The 21,724-nt window shown below is 37.5% G+C and overlaps 1 protein-coding gene across 5 annotated transcripts in view; it reads left to right on the top strand.

Moving 5' to 3' along the window:
* COL19A1 (collagen type XIX alpha 1 chain) overlaps positions 1-21,724 on the top strand; it is a 185,041-nt gene that overhangs the window by 153,091 nt on the left and 10,226 nt on the right. For 4 of the 5 annotated variants that reach the window (XM_074538452.1, XM_074538449.1, XM_074538450.1 and 1 more), the window contains 13 exons: positions 980-1,024; positions 1,632-1,682; positions 1,766-1,810; positions 2,650-2,676; positions 3,177-3,230; positions 5,790-5,834; positions 7,915-7,959; positions 8,069-8,131; positions 9,587-9,622; positions 9,770-9,814; positions 12,211-12,381; positions 13,319-13,385; positions 15,217-15,372. In XM_074538452.1, the coding sequence (XP_074394553.1) occupies positions 980-1,024; positions 1,632-1,682; positions 1,766-1,810; positions 2,650-2,676; positions 3,177-3,230; positions 5,790-5,834; positions 7,915-7,959; positions 8,069-8,131; positions 9,587-9,622; positions 9,770-9,814; positions 12,211-12,381; positions 13,319-13,385; positions 15,217-15,372 (850 nt within the window). Of the gene's footprint in view, positions 1-979; positions 1,025-1,631; positions 1,683-1,765; positions 1,811-2,649; positions 2,677-3,176; positions 3,231-5,789; positions 5,835-7,914; positions 7,960-8,068; positions 8,132-9,586; positions 9,623-9,769; positions 9,815-12,210; positions 12,382-13,318; positions 13,386-15,216; positions 15,373-16,248; positions 21,712-21,724 lie in introns of those variants that run through there. The other variant, XM_074538453.1, reaches the window with a different exon arrangement.

The following is a 21,724-nucleotide window of genomic DNA, read 5'->3' as shown; positions in this document are numbered from 1 at the left end:
GACAATTTCTAACAATTAACAGGGCCATTTGTAAATTATCCTAGTATAAATGTTCAGTAAGAATTATATTTTTCTGCTGAGCTAATTATTGGCATTGAGCACTTAGCCTGATTTTTGCAACTTCAGTAATTTTAAATTTGTGACTTAAGTGTATCACTGACATACATTAAATAAGATCCAACAAAGCCAGTGAAAAATTCTGACAGACTTGTTCCAAGTTGTACAGTATATTTATCTGAATTGTGGTGATGATATTTTGAAAAGTTTGTTTGGGAAATTTTATGTTGAAAACTTTGCAACTCTACTATCCACAGACCCCATGATTCTGCTGGGTAAAAATCTCAGCAGCTATGCCCTGTATAATATAAGCAATTCAGTACACAATAGCAGAACAGGCTAGAGATACAGGTAACAATGGATGAATATTTTACAGTAACAACCAAAAAAATATTCATTATATCTCTTAGTAAGGAAGATTATTAAAAAAAAATCTTAATTTATATTCAATATGTTTCTACTTAAACTGAATTTCTGAAACTGTAGCTCTTCTTTATTTACATATGAATGATCAGCCGAGGACTGGCTTTTGCAAAATAATAAACAAAGCATAAAATTCCTGTTAACTTTTATCTGCCAGTTGTTTAGAAATTCATATTAACAACTCTTTTTTTTTTCCTTCTTCTCCTTCCTGGTACACATGAAATGATTCCCAACCCAGGGTACCAATGTTATTTTGCCATAAGGAAGTTACTACACATAGAGCAGCAAGTAACTAACAAAATAAAAACTAGTAAAAAGTAATGATTCATGCCTTCCCTAAAGCTAAAACAGGAACACTGCAGGAGAATTTATTCTTGATATTACCTGCTCTTATTGACTGTATCTCTTGTTTATTGTCATTGTGGTCATCATGGCTTGAGTGTGGAATAGATGTGGCCAGTTACAGTAAATGAGTTACATCAATCTCTTGCTGTACTAGGGTAGTGAAGGTTCTCCTGGGAAACCTGGACCACCTGGGCCTCCGGTGAGACATTTTGTTTTATATCTTGAATTTATATTAGGAACAATATGTGGGTAAAATGTAATGCAATATAAAGAACTGAGTGTTGGTCTAATAAAAATTAATATTGCAGGACAGTAACAGTGTCTTTTTTCGAAAGGTTTCCGACTCCATTTTTCTTCCTCACAGTTCATCACTGAGTAAGTTCAGATCACTAAAGCCCTCTAAGAAACCTGTTCAAATTACTCAACCAATCCAATATTATTAGAGTAAAATTGACAGCTTGGATCCCTGATATCAGAGAGACCAGGCAACATAGGGAAAGTCTGTGGAGCTCACTGGACTCTAAATTGAGTGGAATAGTACCTAACACAAAATTTATTCTGGAGAATTATAATAATAAATATCAAAATATGATGCACACCGATTTACAGGTTTCTTGGTTTATAATTTTAAAAAAAGCCCCAAGCTGTGTTGGTGTGTATCTTATGTTCTTCTGGAATGTGGAATCTTTGGCAGATTGAGAACAAAAAGGAGACCACAGCTTTGCTGAACTACAGGACTTGAACAGGGCAATAGTTCTGCCTTTATAATTCATAAGTGACACTTACTTGGTTTTTATGCTTTAAAGGGTATGCCTTACAATGAAAGAAATGGAATGAGCAGCTTATATAAACTGCAGGTATTTCTCTTTAATGTTAATTGCTTTTTTTTCAATCCCCACCCAATTTTAGCCCAACTCAACTTTTAAATTTGCTGTTACAGGGAGGAGTGAGTGTCGCGAGTTATCCTGGTCCACCAGGACCTCCAGTAAGTGCTACCAGAAATCTCATTTCTAGCAGCTAAGGACATAGAAACAGAGGAGAGTTAGTTGCATGGAATTGCATTTTATTTGTGAAAGATTTCAATAATAAGGATTGGTATGTAGCATACATACTGTGATTTTCTGTTTGCCAAGCATTTTAGCCCATTTTGGAGAGTGGTTTATTTTGAATAAATCATTTCATCCTAGAAAGTAAAGGCTGCAAAAATGGTACATAATTTGGTATTGGAGCTTTTAGTGAAAGTTTTCTCATACTAAAAATGTGTAATTTTGTACTTATAGTTCTTGGAGGCATAGTTCTGTAGTGAAATTTGGTGCCAGAAATGAGAAGCTCAGGAATTCTGATCTGAGTTTTGTCACTGATTCACTACATGTTGCTACAGTGCAGGAAAATGTGTAAAACTAAGAATTAGATTGTGGAAGTAATACAGGGCTGGTGTCTTTCACACTGCAGATGCAGTAGCTTGCAGCTGGACAGTGTTGCTTTGGTTCCATGGATCTAAAGATGCTGTGCACTTATTTACATTCTCCTCCTTTTTAGCACCATAGGCAAGTTTTTGTTTAGAGATGATTGTCTCTTTGGTAACCACAGTTATGGGCTGGCACCAAGCAATAGAGCTGTCTTTGTCTGTATGCTGGAACAGCAAAACAAACCCAAAATATTACTAAGATTTTTTACTAAATTAATCAGCTGGGACTGGAATGAATAATGATTCTAAAGGCACTGCATTAGCAAACTATACTCTAATGCAGTCATTAAAAAAAAAAATGTTATCATGTAACTGCTCTTCTTTAAATGTAGCTTGGTTTTTTGGGTTTTTTGCAGGGTCCAAAAGGGGATCCTGGAACAGCGGTATGTATGTATGTATTTTTTGGTTTTGATAGAGAATTCCCCAAATAGTTTGACACATGGTACTTCTGAAGGACAATAAGAAACCCAAACCAAAACCTCTCAGCAGTGACAGCCAAACATGGAGTTGTAAGACAGTTTTCTAAAACAGTTTAATAATTTGTTTTCAAAAAAATTCACAAAACTTCTTTTTTTGTTTCACCATAATGCCTGGAAGCTGAATGCATCTTTCTGTACCAGTACCTAGTTCTGTAATTCTGTATTACATCTTTCATCAAAATTAAACCATTGAGCCAAATACTCACACAGAGACTCTGGGAAAAGCTTAATTTGTAAATCAGTAAAATAAGGCATAACAAAATCTGTTTACCTAATAACTGGTTAGCTGTTACGGTAGTCTCAAGTTAAATAATCTGCTGTTGCTTGCTCTTCAACATTTCTCATGTTGAGTAAAGAAATTCTAATGTATGCAATCTTTTAATTTAAAAAAAATTAAAAAACAGGGAGACCCAGGACCAATGGGATTACCAGGACTGGAAGGACTCCCAGGGGAAAAGGTAGGACTCCTAAAAAGAAGGCATGATTTCTCAGCAGCCACTATCTGCAGCTAAATGTTTTCTGAAGCCTTGTTTGGTTTATTTTTCATGTGTAAGTTAATGTTTCTGTGAGAAAAATCTTTGCATACTTATTTATATTTTCTGGTTTTTTGCTTTAAACAAGCAAAAAACATGCTTTGCATAGGTATAAATAATATACTCACCGAACATAAAATTTCATTTTCTGCAAATGGAAAGTTGTGTGTAGTAGGCCTTGTAAAATGCTTGGTAGAATACTACTGTACTTGAGAGTAATATTGTTAATATTTTCCTGTGTATGGCTCTTGTTCCCCCTTGAACATCATCTTTTGTTTACAGTCCGTCTGTCTTGTTCTCAGCCTTTTACTTTCTAATTGTGGAGACTGATTATAAATGTAAAGAAAAGCTTTTATAAAAGACTAAAATAGTCAAGATAAAAAAGTATTCATTTCTAAATATAACAAAGTATAAAACATTTAGCAGAGAAATAAAAAAAATCTGTAAATATGTTTTCTGTCATCTTCTAATTTAAGAAGAAAAAAGAGTAAATTTTTTTGCAAATGAAATGTTTATTAGCTTTTTTGAATTATGCTATTAAATGACTTCATGCAAAAGTACTTTACTGAAACTTATTTTTTATCGCAAAGAAATGTAAATTTAAAGTTTCCCTCTCAATATCACTGTTCATTCTTCCTACTTGCTTAGTCAGTGACAAGATCTAAGATCTTGTGAAAGATTTAAATAATGACAAGATCTAAGATCTGTACTAGATGCTTAAATTACATGAGATGGTTCTTGCTCTGGAATTCTACAATTTACAAGCAATTAAAGACTAGTCTGGTTTCAAAATGAACAAACACAGGGAGACATTGCAGGCCTAGCTGAGACAAAGTGGGGACAGGAACTAAATAAAGGGAATAAGCAATGGATCAGATAATATAAACCAGCTGAGTGAGTGTTTGGCCCTCTCCCAAAGTAGAAATATCATTTCCTTAACTAAATTTGGTCAGAATTTCATATTTGTTGTGCAAATAACTGAGCAGAATCTCAGAACCTGACAGTATAGTGCATGCTGGGTTTTAATTTAGAGCCATGATGCTCCTCTGTGTAGCAGAATGCCATCTTCTACAGACAACATTAGCTGTAATCTCATGATGATTTCATGAACTGCTCATGTTCTCTGGATAAAATGTCCCCTCCCTCAGGCTTGCTGACAGTGGCTGGTGCATCTGTGCTGCAAGCCAGCCTGCTGAAAGGACCAGAATAACCCTGAAAAGGAAAAAAAGATCTTGCAAGGGAAGCATTAGGCATTTCTAGTTTCACTATCATAGCCAGCCTATAGGGAAAATACCACAAGTCCTGGGTGTGGAGTGAGCACTGGGGCAGAGTGCAGGGCTCCAGGGAGCGGGTCCTGCCTGCTGCAGGCACTCCGTGCTCCCCAGCTGCTGTCCCAGAGGTGGATGCTGTGCTCCTCACTGCCCCAGGGCAGGACAGGCTGAGCTGGGTCCTCGGAGCTGCTTCCCCCCAACTCCATCACACATGTAACTTGTCACCTGCCACACTGTGTGTGAGGGAGCTGAGTGTTTCTAATCAACAGCAATATCACTGTGCACCTCAACAGAATGATGAGGATGAGACAAACCATAATTGCTTATAAGAATAAAAATCAGAAATCCCAAAACTTCCTGGGGCTCTTATGCAGAACACAACGTGGCTGTAGCTATGTTTATGGAGCTTTAGTACATCTGCTCCAGGTAACATAAACCCATCTCAGAAAAATACTGTCCGGTTAGTGTGGTTTCAACAGTACCAGGGGTTTTCTGACATAAATTCAGAAAAGAGGAGCCTGAGTTTTTCACAATTAACATTACAGTAACAGGGCACAGTGTTGAAGACCAACACATCAGCAGTGGGGAAACACCTCTTGGTAGAGTTTTACCACTTGCTGAGCTCTGTCTGTCTGCTTTGGATTACAGTCCTGTCAAGAAAGATGAATTTGTTGCTGTAGCCCATCAGTTCCAGCCAAAACCACAGCACTGTCCTAGCTTAAAGCGCAGATGGAGGTGGCTGTGTGCTGTAAGGAGAGCCCTTGCCCTGAAAGGGCCCTGGCACAAGCAGAGGACATTGGCTTGTAGTGAAGGGATAACTGGGCAGCAGGAAAGCAAAAACTTCTTTGGAAGGTACATCTTAAATATGGGTATGTTGACAGGAAAGTGAATTACCCTGTGTAAATTTTGGTCATTGCCATGACCACAAATTATAATTATTTGGAGAACTCCAGATAAGTCAGGGACTTTCCATCCCTTTTCAAGGGAGGTCTCATGCAGAAATAAAGGGAAACATTATATGAGAGAACCTAAACAGAGGGTTTTGGTTACTTGCTCAAGTCTGTATAATGAGCCAGTGGCACAGATAAATATTAGCATTTAACCTGGCTCTTGTCCTCATTTTCATTTCACTTCCTTGGGTTTTAATGGGAATCCACCAAGAAACTTCTGGTTTGATTGTTATAGTTTAAACATAGATTTATCTTTTCTTTAGGGTGACCGTGGACCAGCAGGAGCACCAGGACTGTCAGGGACACCGGTATGTATATTCTTTAAAGAAAACTCTGGTTTTAGAAGCTGAAAAAACCAGTCAAGCAAGTAGCTGAGCTGTAGTCTCAGTCACTGTGGGACACCAGTGCTTGGTTTGTGCTTTATGTGTAGGTATGATTATGGGTTTTCCCCAAAGAAATTAGAGTTTTAATAGCAGCAAGGGATCATATTATTATTAAAATGACTGAGTGAGTGAGGCGAATGCACGATAAAGATGGAATTCAAAGCTGCATATGCTTAGTTAAGAAATGTGAGATTCTTCCCATTGCCTCTGTTTAATATAGATAAAGACATTTTTTGTGTTCCTGGGCATGCACAAATTTCTGAGCATCTTTCTATCACAAAGGAAAATCATGAACATTATTTATTGCAGCCCACAGGGATCTGCATATCAAGTCAATCAAACATTTGCTCTAGGAGAATTCTTTGTCAGCTATTTACATATGATATTCAGAGGAGTTTCTGAAAGTCATAGAGGAACTTTGTTGTAGGTGAAAGTAAAAGTAACTAGTAATAAATTGAAATTATTATTATTCATTTGTGTTCCTAAAGGAAATGAAGATATTAGATTTCATTTACTGTTTAATAAAATAGTTTATCCATTTTTCAGGAGGCAATACAGAGTTATTTATATGCAAATAGATTTATTATTAAATTTTGGCAGCTACCAATACATTCAGGAGCTGTTTAAATTATAAATATGTGTTTCATGAAATAAAGAGAAGTATGTGTCTACACACTCCCATTTCCATTAGCCACTGATTTAGTCTATTTACTGTGAGTTCCAAGAGAACATCATCTTAAATAGCCTAATTTCATTGAGTTTTCCTAAAAGAATTGCACATTTAAGGGCAAAAGTATTTCTCTGAGCTTTATAGCAGATGTAAGAATTTCAAAGCTTGTTGTTCTGAAAGAGATTTTGCACTGTTAATAATGACACTGCACAGTTGTGCATTTCCTATTAATTTCCCACTGTTATGAATTTCCCAAGTTATTGGATGTTCTCTATTCAAGTTGGATAAGAAATATTTAATGAGTCCCTTCTTCAGGGATGAAGATGCATTCTGTTGACTATATTTAGTTCTAATAGAATCCAGTGGAATAAAATATTTTCCCCTGAAATAAATTGGATTTTTTCACAATTATGTTAAGGAGTTTTAATCAACAAACTAGTAGATATGAGAGACAAATTTTTTCAGTAGTCTAGGAGGATTTTGAGACATATCCACATATCTTGCTGGAAAAGAATTTGTCTTCTGTACCTGTCATCATTCCCTAGATTGAATAGTGAACCCTTTTCCCCACCTGAGAATGGAAACCTCTTATTTTCACTTTGGTGTTTTGCTGAGATTGCTGAGATTGTCAGGGCAGCTTGGACTGAGATCCTGCAAGCATTGCCCCCAGTGCCCATTTCAGCACAAACCCTCAGTTTGTGCTGTTCCCAGAGTTGTCCCTGGTGCTGATGGGTTTGGTCTCTCACTTGTACAAAGTCACCTGAGGATCTGCTCTAAGGACACTTTCATAAAATGTAGGTCCAAGTTGTTAAAAGAAGGGCATCCTAAAGGGACACTTAAAATCAACATTTAAATGATGTCATAAGAGAGGATTGTGAATTCTGGCAGGGTGAACATGAAATGACAATAGAAATGGCCAAAAAAAGAAGAAAATTTGCAAAAGGTGTTAAGTGAGTAATAAAGTCATATACAAAAAAGAAAAAAATCGGGACTAGAAATTACCTGAAGGAAAAAACCTTGATTTTACAGACACACTAAAAAACCTTGATCTGACTATGACTTCTCAAGATGAAAATCATGGTGTTGTAAAAAAATTTCATAAAAGTATTCAAGAAGGATAATCAAAACCAAGCGACTAAGTAACATTTAAAACAAGAGCCTGTTCATTAAATATGACAAAAATCTGGTGAAACATTTCTTTTTCCTTTCTTAAAGCGTTAATGAGCAATACCATGAATATTTCTCCCATGTATATATACTCTCTTATTTTTGATATAGAGGTACATTTCATTTGGCTTCCTAATAATATGAATGTGTAATATTCTCTTTTGGCAGGGAAAGCCGGGATCTCCTGGGTCCCCAGGCTTGCCAGGAGAACCTGTAAGTACAGATTTGAGTTCTGGATTCTTACAATAGCAAACAAATATTTAAGACGCCTAGTGCAAGATTTTTCATGCAGTGTTTTCATGTGTGTTTTCTTCTTCCTTAGGGTGAAAGAGGACCTATAGGAGATATAGGCTTCCCTGGTCCAGAAGGGCCACAAGGAAAACCAGTAAGCAATTTTATACTGAATTTATAACTTGCTACAGAAAGATGTGATTTAGTTTATCAGAAGTTATAAAAGAAAGGACATTACATCTTGCTTTGTGTTAGAGTAGGTAACATGTGAAGAACATACAGAGCTGGACTGCTCAATATTAACCATCCAAAAAAGAATTATTCCTGGTATTGTGGTGTTTAAATAGTTAATGTTACTGAGATGTTCCCTTATGAAGGTCATTTGGATCTTGCTGACATAAAGTTTCCTCTTGTACTTTTTCCAGGGGGAGAATGTGAACCCAGGCACTGAGCACAGTAAAGGATGGGGTGACAGAAAAGGTTCTCAGTTTCAGTTTAGATAGAGAAGCATGGGCTTCATGACTGAATAAACTTTGAGACTCTTCTGTATACAGGTGATGCAGCACAGCAGCTGAGGCATTTACTGTTCACTTAGGAGATGTCTAATCTGCTCCCTTTATGTAATAAAAGTGTGACAGCAGTGTAGCCAGCCCTGTCTGAGCTGGTTGAACAAACCTAGTTTATATTCCAGAAGGGGTTCAGCCAGGGTAGTGCAGGACTCATTATCTCCCCTGAACCTTGGTGTTTTGGGGAGGAGCATGAGCAGCAGAGCTTTGCAGCTTGTCAGCACATCTCCACTTTACACTTCTGCCTGGAAAGAACACACAGTTTCTGTAGTTACAGCAGCAAATTAGCCCAAGGTGCCTAATCTGTACCAAACTCCACTTTGCAGTATATGAGGAGAAAGAAATATTCCTGCTGTCTCTGCTCATACAAGTCATCCTTTCTCACTCACAGCTGTGAGTTTGCTACATGTGCAGATCCGTAAATATCCTACTAAATTAAACACTGTCAGAGCCTTTATCTTGCAATTATCTGGCATTGTACAATTGTTAATATACTCTCTGACATTATCTTGGCCCATACCACCCAGGACTCTCAGATCATGCCACATTCCAGTCTGGAGGATAATGTGGGCCTGGAATAGTCTCCAGCAGTTGCTATGAGTGCAGCCACCTTCTCTGGGGAAGGAAATGGCTTTAACCCATGAGACCAAAACTGTGCCATGCTGCAAGTCCTGACAACCAAAGAATGGTTCTGGATTTGTAATAGTAAGGTATAATCTCTGCAAGAGCAGAAGGGTAATTCAGCACCAGGGTAATATCTAGAATAAAAGAACTCTCTCCCATGGTTGTATTATGGCTAGCTGCTACTGGAAAAGTGCATGTGCATATACAAATATTCCAAATTTGCAAAGTTTCCCTCTAATTTGTCATTTAAAGTTGGGTGATCATTAGATTTGGTGCACATGTTGATGCTCTCTGTATTTCTATATTGTAGCCACACAAACTGCTTCTTCAGCTTCGGAACATTTACTGATATGGCACTAAACACTGAGCTTTACCCTTTATACTTTAAAAACACATAAACATATAATTTTTTTTCCTAGGGAATCAATGGAAAAGATGGATTGCCAGGTCCTCCGGTAAGAAAACATGCTTTTGTTCATTTTATTCCTCACAGAAACCACAGCTGTTAATCTTAGGCAGTTGCTTTCTGTTCTGCTAACACATGAATACACAACAAAGCCTTTAACTGATAAGTTTACCTTTTTTCAAAAACCATATTTCAGGGTGCTGTGGGGAGACCAGGAGACAGAGGACCCAAAGGAGAACGTGTAAGTCCCTATTATGATAATTTTTCCCTTTTCACTGAGCATATAAACGCCTCATCAGCATCTATCTTATAGGCAAAATCAAGAAATTAATTCTCTGTGAACTTCAAGCAGTCACCTAAAATCTAAGAGGTTTAGGCCCTAGACACCACTTCAAGGAATTAGAGTTGATTTGGCTTCTGCATTTAGAGTAAAAACACATTTTATAGACTTTGTAACACAGTTGGCCTGGACACTGTAAATTGATCAATAGGCTGAAAATTTGAAAGCAGATAATCCAGTTATGCTGTTGTCAGACTTTACAAAAGCCATGAACTTGCCCTGTTGTCCTCATTTCTATGTCACAGACACAAATCATGTTTTATGTAAAACAAGCTTGTCACACTTAGGCAGCAGGAATGCCAGTGCAATACCTGACTGCTTCCCAAACTCTTCAGACAGTTCTGTTCATGGGAACAAGGCCATGGTGGGCAGGAATGATTATGGGAGGTGAGAGATGAGTTTATACATGTATATATATGAAAGACAGTCTTCTTATAACATTCCCAAAGTCCTGATGTCCTAATCACATGGCTGCCACATTTATTTGATAACTCAGAGAAGCATCTCCCTGTTTAATCTGGAAAAGGAAATGCTGCTTTATGACACTGAAGAGCCATGAGAGTTTAACAATTACTACAATTATCCCTTAAAAATTAACTGTTTGCAAGGTTCTGGTTTTGCCTTTAAGGACACAGGCCTGCATCTGTGAGAGAGATTGCAATTAGTACAGAATATAAAGTCAAGGTTTTCTTGCAGCCATTATTATTATTACTACTGTACAGCATGCTCCTTCAGTTTGAGACCAGATGTTGTAGTTACAGAAAAGAGAAGCATCAAAATTGGAAGGACAGAATAAAACTCTTCAGGTTTTCTTGTCTGATATAAGAATGTCCTCATAGAATCCATTTTAAGAAGGAATAAGCCACCTGGGCTGAAATAATTTTATAGATTCTTTTATAGATTCTTTTATAGATTCTTTGACTAAACACTGCTGCTATTACTACTTTATAAACTGAGTGACAAACTAGATTGAAAACATGTTTTATACTAACCTGTTTTCTAGAGATTGCAACAGATACAAGTGCTAGTGGCTTGCTTGTTTTTTGCTGCTATCTTCAGACCTTGATCACAGATTGTGAACCTGCTGGAGTAGAGCAGGTACAAACACAGGAAAAACAGCAGTTCCTCCTGCACAGAATTTGGTACAAGATAAAATACAAGAGATAGGAGAATGCTAGAAAGGAGAAAGGCTGAATAAAGCAGCACCTTAGGCAGAGATCACAAAACACAAATGTCCTGAATTTTGTACAATTCATGGTGGAAAGTTTAAAGAGGAGTCTGGAGGAATATATGACCTATTTTATGAATTTTACAAGGACCTTTTTCAAAACACAAAGAAAACACTGGAGGCAGTTAAAAAATGCTTGTAATATTTGACTTGCCTCCTAGACACTGGCAGCCTGTAAAATATGGATTGTTTATAAGAAAAGGATCAGCTTCACACTGGCACAGTACCATAATTCCAGAGAAACTTGCCTTTTTCTTTATCTCTGGTAGAAGAGCTATCTGTAGCTACTCTGCAGGGTTATAAACCTGAGAACTTATCTATCACAGAACCACAGAAAGGCGTGGGCTGGAAGGTACCTCTAAAGATCATCAAGTTCCAGCCACCTTGCCATGGACCTTTCATCAGAGCAGGTTGCTCTAAGCCCCATCCAACCTGGCCTTAATATATTTCCAGGGTTAGAGCATCCAGAGCTTCTCTGGACAACTTGTTCCAGTGCCTCAGCATCCTCACAGTAAAGAATTTCTTCCTAATATCTCATCCAAACTGACTCTCTTTAAGTCTGAAGCTGCTACCCCTTGTCCTGTCACTAAATGTCCTTCTTAAAACTTCCTCTCCAGCTTCCTCCTAGTATCTTTGAGTACTGGAAATAACTTAGATTAACTATAATTTTGTGTAAATGAAGACAAAAAATAGTAGACTTCTAAGGAAAGTTACAGGAAACATCCTGGTGTCTTTTGCCTGTGTGAATTTGAGCACCTGAATTTTACCTCTGCCATAATTGACATTCCTAGTTCCTTGTATAAGGGCTTAAAACTTTCTGTACTCAAGTTCTGTCCATGAAAAGTGGGCTACAGAGTTAAGCTATTCTTTTTGTAATCGACTTCAACATCAAAAGTGCAAGAAAACAAAATATATTTTCAGGACAAGGTTCAGCCTGGAAAATCATCTTCCCTGCATGACTCAGTCTGTTTCTGAACAGGCAAGAATTTTCTCTTTAGCATTCTCAGGTGGCTGTTCAGGTTTGTTCCACGATGTGCAATGGTTTTCCTTCTGCTTTTATTTTACACAGGGAGATCAGGGTATTCCAGGGGACAGAGGTCCCCAGGGGGAACGAGGGAAGCCTGGCCCGTCAGGAGAAAAGGGGGATGTGGGTCCTGTTGGCCCTCCAGGAGACAGAGGCTATCCAGGATCACCAGGTCATCAAGGTCCCCCAGGCTCACCAGGACCCCCAGGGTTTCCAGTAAGTAAATATAAGTTTATCTTGGTTGTTTGTGTATTCAGACAAGTTATGAAGGTAACATGGGCTGAGCAATGGAAATTCAACTGAGAAATAGCACAGTATTAGAAAAACTATAAAGATTTCTCTCAGATCATTTCAGTGTTCATTTAAGGTGAAAAAAAAATATACCCACATGATCAGGTATTTATTTATAATTATTTTTTAAAACATCTGCTGTGGATAAACTTTAATTATCTATTTCTTTAGTTTCTGCATACCAATATGGCTACTCAGTACTGTTAATTTTCACATTTTCCATAAGATTAAGAGCTGCAGTCTGAGCCTTTGCAACTGGGAAAGAAAAGGAGGTGGCCAAAATTGATTCTCAATAGAGGAGAAATCAGCATTTAGAAAGACAATAAAATTCTGCTTGCCAATTGTAGATATCTTGATTTTTCTGCATGAGCACACAGGCTCACACATCCATATTATGGGTTCTTTTTAACCTCAATCATGTAAGGTAAAGCTCTAAAACACTTTTCCAGTGAAGTTACTGGGACCATGGTTCTGTTCTGGTCACCAGTGCATCAGAGCAAGTAGTCCACAGGGCAGGTAAGAAGTTGGAAGATGCCATGCAAAAGTAAAGCAGATTTTTGTTCCTGATCATCCTTACTGTCTTGTGCAAGGTAACTTCCATACTCGTCACATCCTGGTCATCTTGGCAGCTGGGAGTGCTTCTCCCACTTCATGCCATTAGTGTCTTTACAATATTATAATGTATTTGCAGTAAAGTGGCCTTTGCAGTAAAATAAATAACAAAAATAAATTAAAACACTTATCTGTTGGTGAAAGGTTTATATCAGTAATGCTAATTTAAGCATTTCTAATTTTTGTAGCATCATAAATTGTCCTCTGCATATTCCTGTTGATACATGTCACCTTTCTTTTTCCTCATCAGGCTGATGCAATTTCACTTGAAGAAATAAAGAAATATATCAAACAAGAGGTTCTTAAGGTATTTGAAGGTAAGAATAGGAAGTATTATACAACTTAATCTGAAATTCTGCTCTAAATTTCTTTACATGTCATCTAACTTACATTGGACTTAGCAGGTACCTTGTTGCTGTAGCTGTGTTTAGCAAGTCTACCTTACATGATTCTGTTCAAGCAATGAGAGGTTAGAGTATCTGTTAAACAGAGCATTTCCTTATGTAAAAGATCAGCGCTGAAGACTAGTCTTCTCCAAATCATAATAGCAAACAGAAGTGTCATTGTAGGTACATGTATGTATCATGTATCACTGCAGATACTGTTTGTCTACTACATACCATTAAGGTATTGAAATGTTACTAAAGCAGAGACCACAGATGTACCTAATTATTTTGCCCACTTAGTGGCAGACTGTCTAAATAAGAGAAAGGTTCAACAGCCTTCAGTCACATAGGTCTAAGCTGCTCTGCAGTTTTCTCAGCAAATATCCCTGCTGAGTTCCAGAGCTCCCTGCCAGACCACCATCATCTGGCACAGTTTTAGGCAAGTACCAGATTCAGCCAAAGCCTTTGTATTATGTAGGATTTCTTAGATGAGTCCTTACTCTGAAAAGGGAATATTTTTCTTCCCCAGCATTCCTTTGATCATGGTAGAAAAGCTGTGACTCAGGTTTCTGAAACAAGCTTCTTCATGAACACGCCTTAACAGTAGCTTCTCTTCCGTAGCAAAATGCATTTCTTATGTCCTCAATATGCTTTGTTATTCTGTCATTAATATTTGTGGGCAAATCTATCTTTTAGAGATGAAACAAATTATATAAAGCTTGAGACTTCTTAACCTGTTCAGACAGTTTTTCGCTTTGTAACAAGGCTATCCCTTTGTGCATTATCACCTTTCCCCAGGGTGCTACCCCTCAGAGTTCAACCTATAATGTATTTCAAGAGCAATTTGTTGAGTGAAGTCACTTCCTTTTCCCATTCAGATAGAATGGTAACAAATATTTAGTCTATTCACAAAAAGAAGGCATTATAAGGTGCCCTGCCTACAGGGAATAAAGTAGTTTTGTCTTCATAGCTATTCCCTTTTCTACACCTCGCTACTGTTCCCACAGATCTTCCGGTTTTGGCATTCCAGTTTCATTTTGTTTACTTTCTATCACCTTCCTTCTTTTTTTTTTTGATGCCCACTCTTCTCTAATTTTTCTCTTAAATCTTAAAACTCTACCAATGTAAATACTCACTAAATTGTGGAATGGTTAGGGCTTTAATCTGGTGTAAATGAGACAGCGTCAAGGTTACTACCTATGTTACCTACCTCTAAGGAACAGTGAAATATTACCAAGGACACTTTATCTCACTAGCATGAAAATTTCTATTTTGAAATATCTGAAATTAGCAATTTTTGCTGAGTGCTTTCAGGTTTTTTACAACAGTTTTCAGGGTTCCAGCACATTCCAAGAACTGTTCACAGGATTTAATCTCTACTTTGCAGCTTAATATGAGTTACAAAACTAGAAGGTAGCCCTCCATCAGTGTGTTAAGTACTAATTATTCTGTCTATGTGTTTTAAGTACTTCCATGAACAGGAGTCAGAAATAATTTGAAATATTGGAATATGTTAGTAATGGAGAGTAGTAACAGAAAATTTTGTACAAAATAATTCTGATTATTTCAAAGGGTAAAGACTCAGACATGAATCTGAGTTGGAACTGAAGGTCTCAGTGCTTATTGGAGCATTTAATACCTTGACTTTAAGAAGAGTTGAACACCCTACTTACAGAAACTTTAGCTGGGGCTTTGGGATTTTTTCCCCTTTTTTGCTAGCAGATTTCTTACCAACTTTTTCCTGTGTCTTTGATTAATGAAGAAAGGATGGGTCAATTTGTATCCCAGCTGAAGCTGCCTGCTGCAATGCTTGCCTCCCAGGCTCATGGAAAACCAGGGCCCCCAGGAAAAGATGGATCACCAGGGCCACCAGGAAAGGATGGTTTGCCAGGGCCACCAGGAGAACGTGGAATTCAAGGTAGGCATTCCAAAAAATGTTCTTTTTAGCTGTATCTTGAAATCCTTATACACTTGCTAATGTTTATTAAATAAGCCAGGACTAGCTATCTAGCTTTCTAATGATTAACTTTTAAACTTATGTACTTATGTTTTTCCAGACCACATCTAAATATTAACCCATAGTAAATGTGTGGATTTTACTGATTAAAAACTCCTAATCAGTGCATTTTATTCTAATCAGTTATAAATTTAATTATTGACAGATATCTAAATCTGACAGAACTACTGTATGTAGCAGGTTTTTTTTTTTCTACAAAATACTTGAATAAGGAAGAAAAACAATGCCAACACTCTTGCTATTTAGATTCAGCTTCATATTTAGAGGCCATCTTTTTTAAGAAAAAAAATCTTTCTGTCTCCTGGTCCAGCTGCTCTCAGCTTATATCCTGAGAAAATACAGGGCATGAAAAACTGAAGAAAAATATTCTTCTTTAAGAAGCAGTGAAAACTGAAATATTACTAAATTAGTTTTTCTTATGGTGAAGGAACCCATTTTCATAAAAGAAGAAATCAGAGTAATCAGTTTTTCACTAACTTAAGACATCAACTGTACCCCAAACAGTAATTTGTGCATTGCAATGCACTTGGACAGTACCGGACTCTCATTTCTGTGAACTGCTTTTACTGAAAAAGTGTCATTTAGTGCAAAATTAGCTCTGAGGGATCCAGGATCATTGTAGTTGTGCTCTGCTGTAGAGCCAGCCTTTCAGAGATTAAAAGAAAGACGAGAAGAGACTAGAAAGAAAAAAGAATTTATAGATTAATAATATTTTGTGGGTGGGTAACATGTAATTTGCAGTTTATCTGTAGGTAGTTCTTTATTATCTTTTGTTAGTTTGGTCTGCTCTGGAGTCAGAGCAAGTCAGACTGGAATGAAGAACATGCCAGCAAAGCTGAAGATGTGTGGATCCTAAAGCTATCAGAAGAATAAGGACTTACTAACACTGATAAGCGCAAACCACTGACAGAAGCTTGAAAAATGTGATGAGCTCAGAATGAGAAGAACAAGAATAAAGCATCAAGGAAAACAATAAAAGGCTTAGATTCTTACAACACTGACTTCATCGTTACCTAAATATTCAGATCACTGCAAATAATCACCTTCAATGTCAGTGCCAGATTGTTCAATGATGATTGATGTACTGGATAGTCTCAAACACTTCTGGGAAGAGAAACATTGCACTAGGTTTCATTTCCAGCTAGTGAGCATCAAGACTAAAAGATGATAGCTATGCTTGAAAAACACAAACAAAAAAAAAGCTGCTTTTCCATATCTTATAGTTAAGTAAAATAGTGCTCCATGTACGCAGGATTTCCATTTATTTTACCAATATGCTCAATACTTGTTTTTGATTAGTAAAAGGTAAGCTAAGTGTGAAGCCTTTAATTCTCTGATACATAAAAAGATACAAAAATTTACACTTCCAAGGAAAGAAAACCAGAAGTTTACCTTGGTTTTTTTTTTATACTGTGAATAAGAGACTGTCCTGTAAGAGGTGCATATTTACACACACCCTTCGCACCTTCCTCAGTTGTGCCTGTGCATGTTACTGCTTTGTGCCAACAGTAAAAAGAAAATTCAAATCTCTGAGCAGATTGAAAAGTGTCTTTTTATATTCCAGCTTGTCTTCAGCCATAAAATACATAGCAAACAAGACTTCTTGGTGAAGCACATTACGTGCATGTGTGGCTGAGTCCTTTAAGGTAGCATGCTGTGTGCCCAAGTCCTGATACAGGCGTGGAATTGACTGATAGACACTTCTAATTCTATCTTTTACTTGGGGGTAGCCCAGACTGCCAACTCCAGGGATTTGCTGTGTGCAGTAATACGTGGCAGAGGGAGTCACTTGTCCCCCACAGGCAGTGAAAAGAAGTGGATGCTTGTGGCAAGCAATTAACAGGACCTCTGTGATATGTCCTGTTTGTGATGCTGCATGCAGAGCCTGCTAGAGCCAGCCAGATGCTGCTGGGTGTCTGGAGAGGTGTTTAACTTCATCTGAGGATTCGCAGGGGTCCCTCCATACACCTTGAGTGTGGTGCTGGTTCCCCTGGAAACTGGTCAGGAATGATTTGGCCGGATTCCAACAGAATCTCCTTCTGCACAGCAAACTAATAGGTAGTGGATTAGTCTCAGAAGCAAAAAAGATACTAACTTTTGGACTTATAGGCATGGTTTTCAAAAAGTGTATTTGAGGAATTGCTAGACTCTTATGCAGAGATTCATTCCCTTCTAAGGAAGTCCAGAATTTTTACCTGCTGGCCTTCAGCAAGGTTGTTCATAGTTCCTCACAACCTTCCCAGTGGTTCAGGTAGATATAATTTATAGGATGATCTCATTAGAAATATAGCATGCAAGCAAAATAGAATTGCAACTTAAATTGTGAAACACATAATTGGTATTCAAATAGCCAATGGAAGATTTTTTATAGACATATATATATATTCATTTCAAAACCTATGCCCCTGCAAGCTGATGCTCTGAGGCAGGACTAACGGTAAAAAGTACAGCATGTCCTTAAGGGAGAACAGAGGGACTTTACTCTGCATGAGTTTTAAGGTATGTTTATACCTTAAAACCTCCTACAGAATTAGAAAGTTTATTTCAAGTCTTTACAAACAAGATATATCAATGTCATCCATCTGTAAACAGACAGCTTGTCATGTGTTAGAGGATCTAGCTCAATTAATTCCACTGACTTAATTGGATTTTTAAAATTGTAATAGTAAGGGAATTTTGGTCCATTAGATGAACTGCATCTTGTGATAATTTAACACTTCAGAGATTCCTTATGTTAATATGACTTGATTTCTTTTTTCAATAGAGAAAAGATTCTATCCTAGTTAAAATTCACTCTTTCTGTCAAATTGAGGAAAATATTTTTTATAGGTCCTCATAACTTGTGGTAGCCTCAAGGAATCAAAAAAAAAAAGTTCAGCTCAGAACTATTGCAATGAATAGTGAAAGCTCCTTATCTTTATTGGTAATCTCTGTTGTAATGTTTGTCTCATATTATAATTACAAATTTTTATGGTGGAAGCGTGTAGAAACCTTGGCTGACATCAGGAACCCATTTTAGTGGATGTTGTCTACAGACAGTCACTCTTCTGAAATGGCTGCACTGGTTTCAAGACACCTCCTGCAAATTGCTCTCTGCTGTGGAGGTTAAAGTTAACCTGTTTTACTTTGATTTGAAGCCCAGCTGCTCCCTCAGCTGAGAGAGCTGTAACACACGCAAGGAAGTCAGAACATGTACTGGGGGCTGGATGAGGGGGCTTTGTATTGGCACCCTCTCTGTTGCTTTGCAGTCTTTTTAAGAACACAGAGTATTTGCACAGGAAAGCACAGTGGATACTTTGGCCTCATTGTTCCCTGTGGTGGCAATCTCTTTGCCTTGTATTTGTATTAAAGAACCTCAGATTTCTCAGATACTTGACATGTGAGTTTCAGGTGCTGCATAGTCCGTGCTGATGGAAGAGGGTCTCCATGATGTGGGTGCAGTAGCTTCTGGAGCAGTTTAAATACCTTTCACCTCTGAGTTAATGGACATGAAATCCTGTCATTTCCATGTGGAGCAGAGGGTGTAGCAGTAGTGACACTTCTGATTGTGCTGTTTGTGGCAAGCACCAAACTGAGAGCTGAATTCCAGCTGTGACTCCTCATCTATGAGCAAAAGCTTATCTGTATGAACACAAACTTGCTATATACTGCTACCAAGTGTTTACCATACTGCCCACGTTGGGTATGTGTTTGTAACATTTGGGGTTACAGAAATCACAACAAAACTTCTAGGGCCTGAGTGAAAGGTTCTGCTAAAACAGTTACTTTTTTAATTAAGCAGGTGCCTCTTACTGAAATTGTAATTCTACCAGGAATAGTAGATAGCATCTTATATGTGCCTTTACATTAAAAACAGTAAATCTGTTTTGTGTGTATGGTAATATTTTCCTTTGACTGTGTATGAGTTTGTCAGTCTAAGCTCAGAAAGAAGGTGATATTATCCTCTAGAGGTGTAATCATGGCCTTGCTTCTGAGCAAAATATACCTCATTAAAAATCAAATATTTTTCTGCCAGAATTACACATTACATTGTTCACATTGTTTACATATAAGTCTGTTTATTAAAATTCTTGCGTTCTATCAAATAAAGCCTTATTGTTACACAAGGTATTTGGGAATTTGTGTATTAAACTTCAGTGCTAGCAGAACTTACCTGTCACCATGTAAAAAACTACACCCTTGCACATGTATTTGGATACAGCCAATAATGGTGTATCACTAAACCATGCTGCTCTTTGTCCTATTGTAGGGGTTTTTTTTCCTTATTTTCTTGTGTTCCGGTGATGTTTACAGAATCATTCTGTCTATCTCAGTTGTTTTTTAATTATGGTGTGTCAGAGACCTGCAGCAATGTTTATTATGGAGATTGTAAATGTGATGTATGGTACCTTTGATTTCTCTCTTCTCCATAACTAAAGAAATGCAAAACAAATCATTAGTGGCAGCAGTCCTGTAAAATTAGAGTTAACTGGGTTTGTAGTGGGAAATGCATTGTAACTGTTGACTGTAAATCAAAAAACATTGAGAAATATAAAATCAATAGGGCATGCAATGGATTCTGTAGTTGTATTATTGAGCTTTGCAAAAAGCAGCAATACTAGAAGTTGCACAAGATTTTTCAGAACAAACCAACTTGGTGTAGTTATAAATATTACTGTGGTCATTGGAGAATAAATCCAAGATTCAAAGTCCAATACAAATACCTGCATATTCCTTTTTCTTAGTCTTTATAGCTTGTGTGTGTATATGCCTTGTACAATTCTGCTTAACATAACTCAGTGACCAGTATGCATGGTTAATTTGAATTTGGGTTTCAGTGAGATTTTTAAACTGTTGATTTCCTTTAGTTGTGTTATGTATAGCACCCTGCATGCATTTTATAACATTCTTGCCTCACTGTAATTTCCTTGTTGTGGTGCTGAGAGGAGTATGATGATTGATGCTCTGTTTTGAAAGCTGGAATGATTGCAACAGATAGCAGACTTTCTACTGAAGTGTGTAATGAGCTTGTGTGTAACAGAAAGCTTGAATGCTCTGTGTACCATTCTTACTGCATTGTGTCTGTTGTAGCAACCCTGAATCGGTACCCACAGCCCTCAAAGTAATTTCCTTCTGGAATATCCTGTAAGGTAGCAGTGTTGCACAGACCACAACACAGTGGAAAGAGAGCCTTTGCCATCCACCTGTCAGTGCCAGTAAATCTGGCACCCTCATGGGACATCAGGTGGATTGGCATGGCTGTGCTCTTCTCTTTTAATTCAAACTAAGTACAGTTTTCACTAGAGGAAGAACTCAATAGTTTATTGTATGGCGTGCTAAAAATATACTGGTCCTTGAAGCAGGAAGATTTTCATTCTAAATGTGACCAGAAATCAGCAAATTAATCCTAAACTTTTGTCACCTTACATGCCAGCATCTGAAGTGCTGGGTACAGAAGTGTTTCCTCGTAAGCCCTTTTGAAGTAAGGGTTTGTGGCACTTGTCTCCTCTAAAAATGCCTTCATCCTTTCTCCTGCATAATAAAGGTACATTCTTAACTTGAAATAATCTGGAAAATATTTTACTATGGCAATAATCCTCTGCTCTAAAGATTCCAACTAATAAAACTTTTAAAAACAGTTCAAGGAAAAAGAAGCAGAGATTGGGCATGGGTTGCAGCACCTGAGAAGGTGGAAGCCTTTAGATAAATTCAAAACTATGGCCTGTGAAGGAAAAGGACTCAAGTACTCAAAATATGATTACTAACCACATCTTGTTAATGATATGCAGCTACTTGGGTCAAAGTAAACCTCAAACCCAAAATCTGCACAAGGTCCAGAGATTATTCATTCCATGTGAGGAGAGCTGGACAACGCTGGCCAGGGAGTGGGACTTCTCTCACATACAGGAGAATGTCTAATCATAAAACTACCACTTTACAAAAAGTCCAAAAAGTGCAAGTGTAAGGATTTATGCAGAACAGAGAGAGTAAAATCTGCATTTGGCTCTTTATTAGAGGAATTTCAGGTAACTTAAAATCTTGGGGAAGGGTCAAGCTAGTGAACAAAGCAAGAGCCCTTTGACAGATGATGTAACAGTTTCTAGTTACAGCTAGAAATGCTCATATTTTCCAGAAGGAACTTATAAACTTAAGAGTGGTTTCGAAAAAAAAAAGAAAAAAAAGGATTCTGAAGAAGAGAACTGAGCATGTGCTTTCACAATTATATTTGTCTTGGTAATTTCATGTCAAAAAGATATACAGAAAATCCCTACCT

Source organism: Zonotrichia albicollis, chromosome 3, assembly GCF_047830755.1.
Source record: "Zonotrichia albicollis isolate bZonAlb1 chromosome 3, bZonAlb1.hap1, whole genome shotgun sequence".
Classification (NCBI taxonomy): domain Eukaryota; kingdom Metazoa; phylum Chordata; class Aves; order Passeriformes; family Passerellidae; genus Zonotrichia; species Zonotrichia albicollis.
The sequence above is the reverse complement of the archived record's forward strand: the minus strand, read 5'-3'. Positions and strand labels throughout refer to the sequence as shown.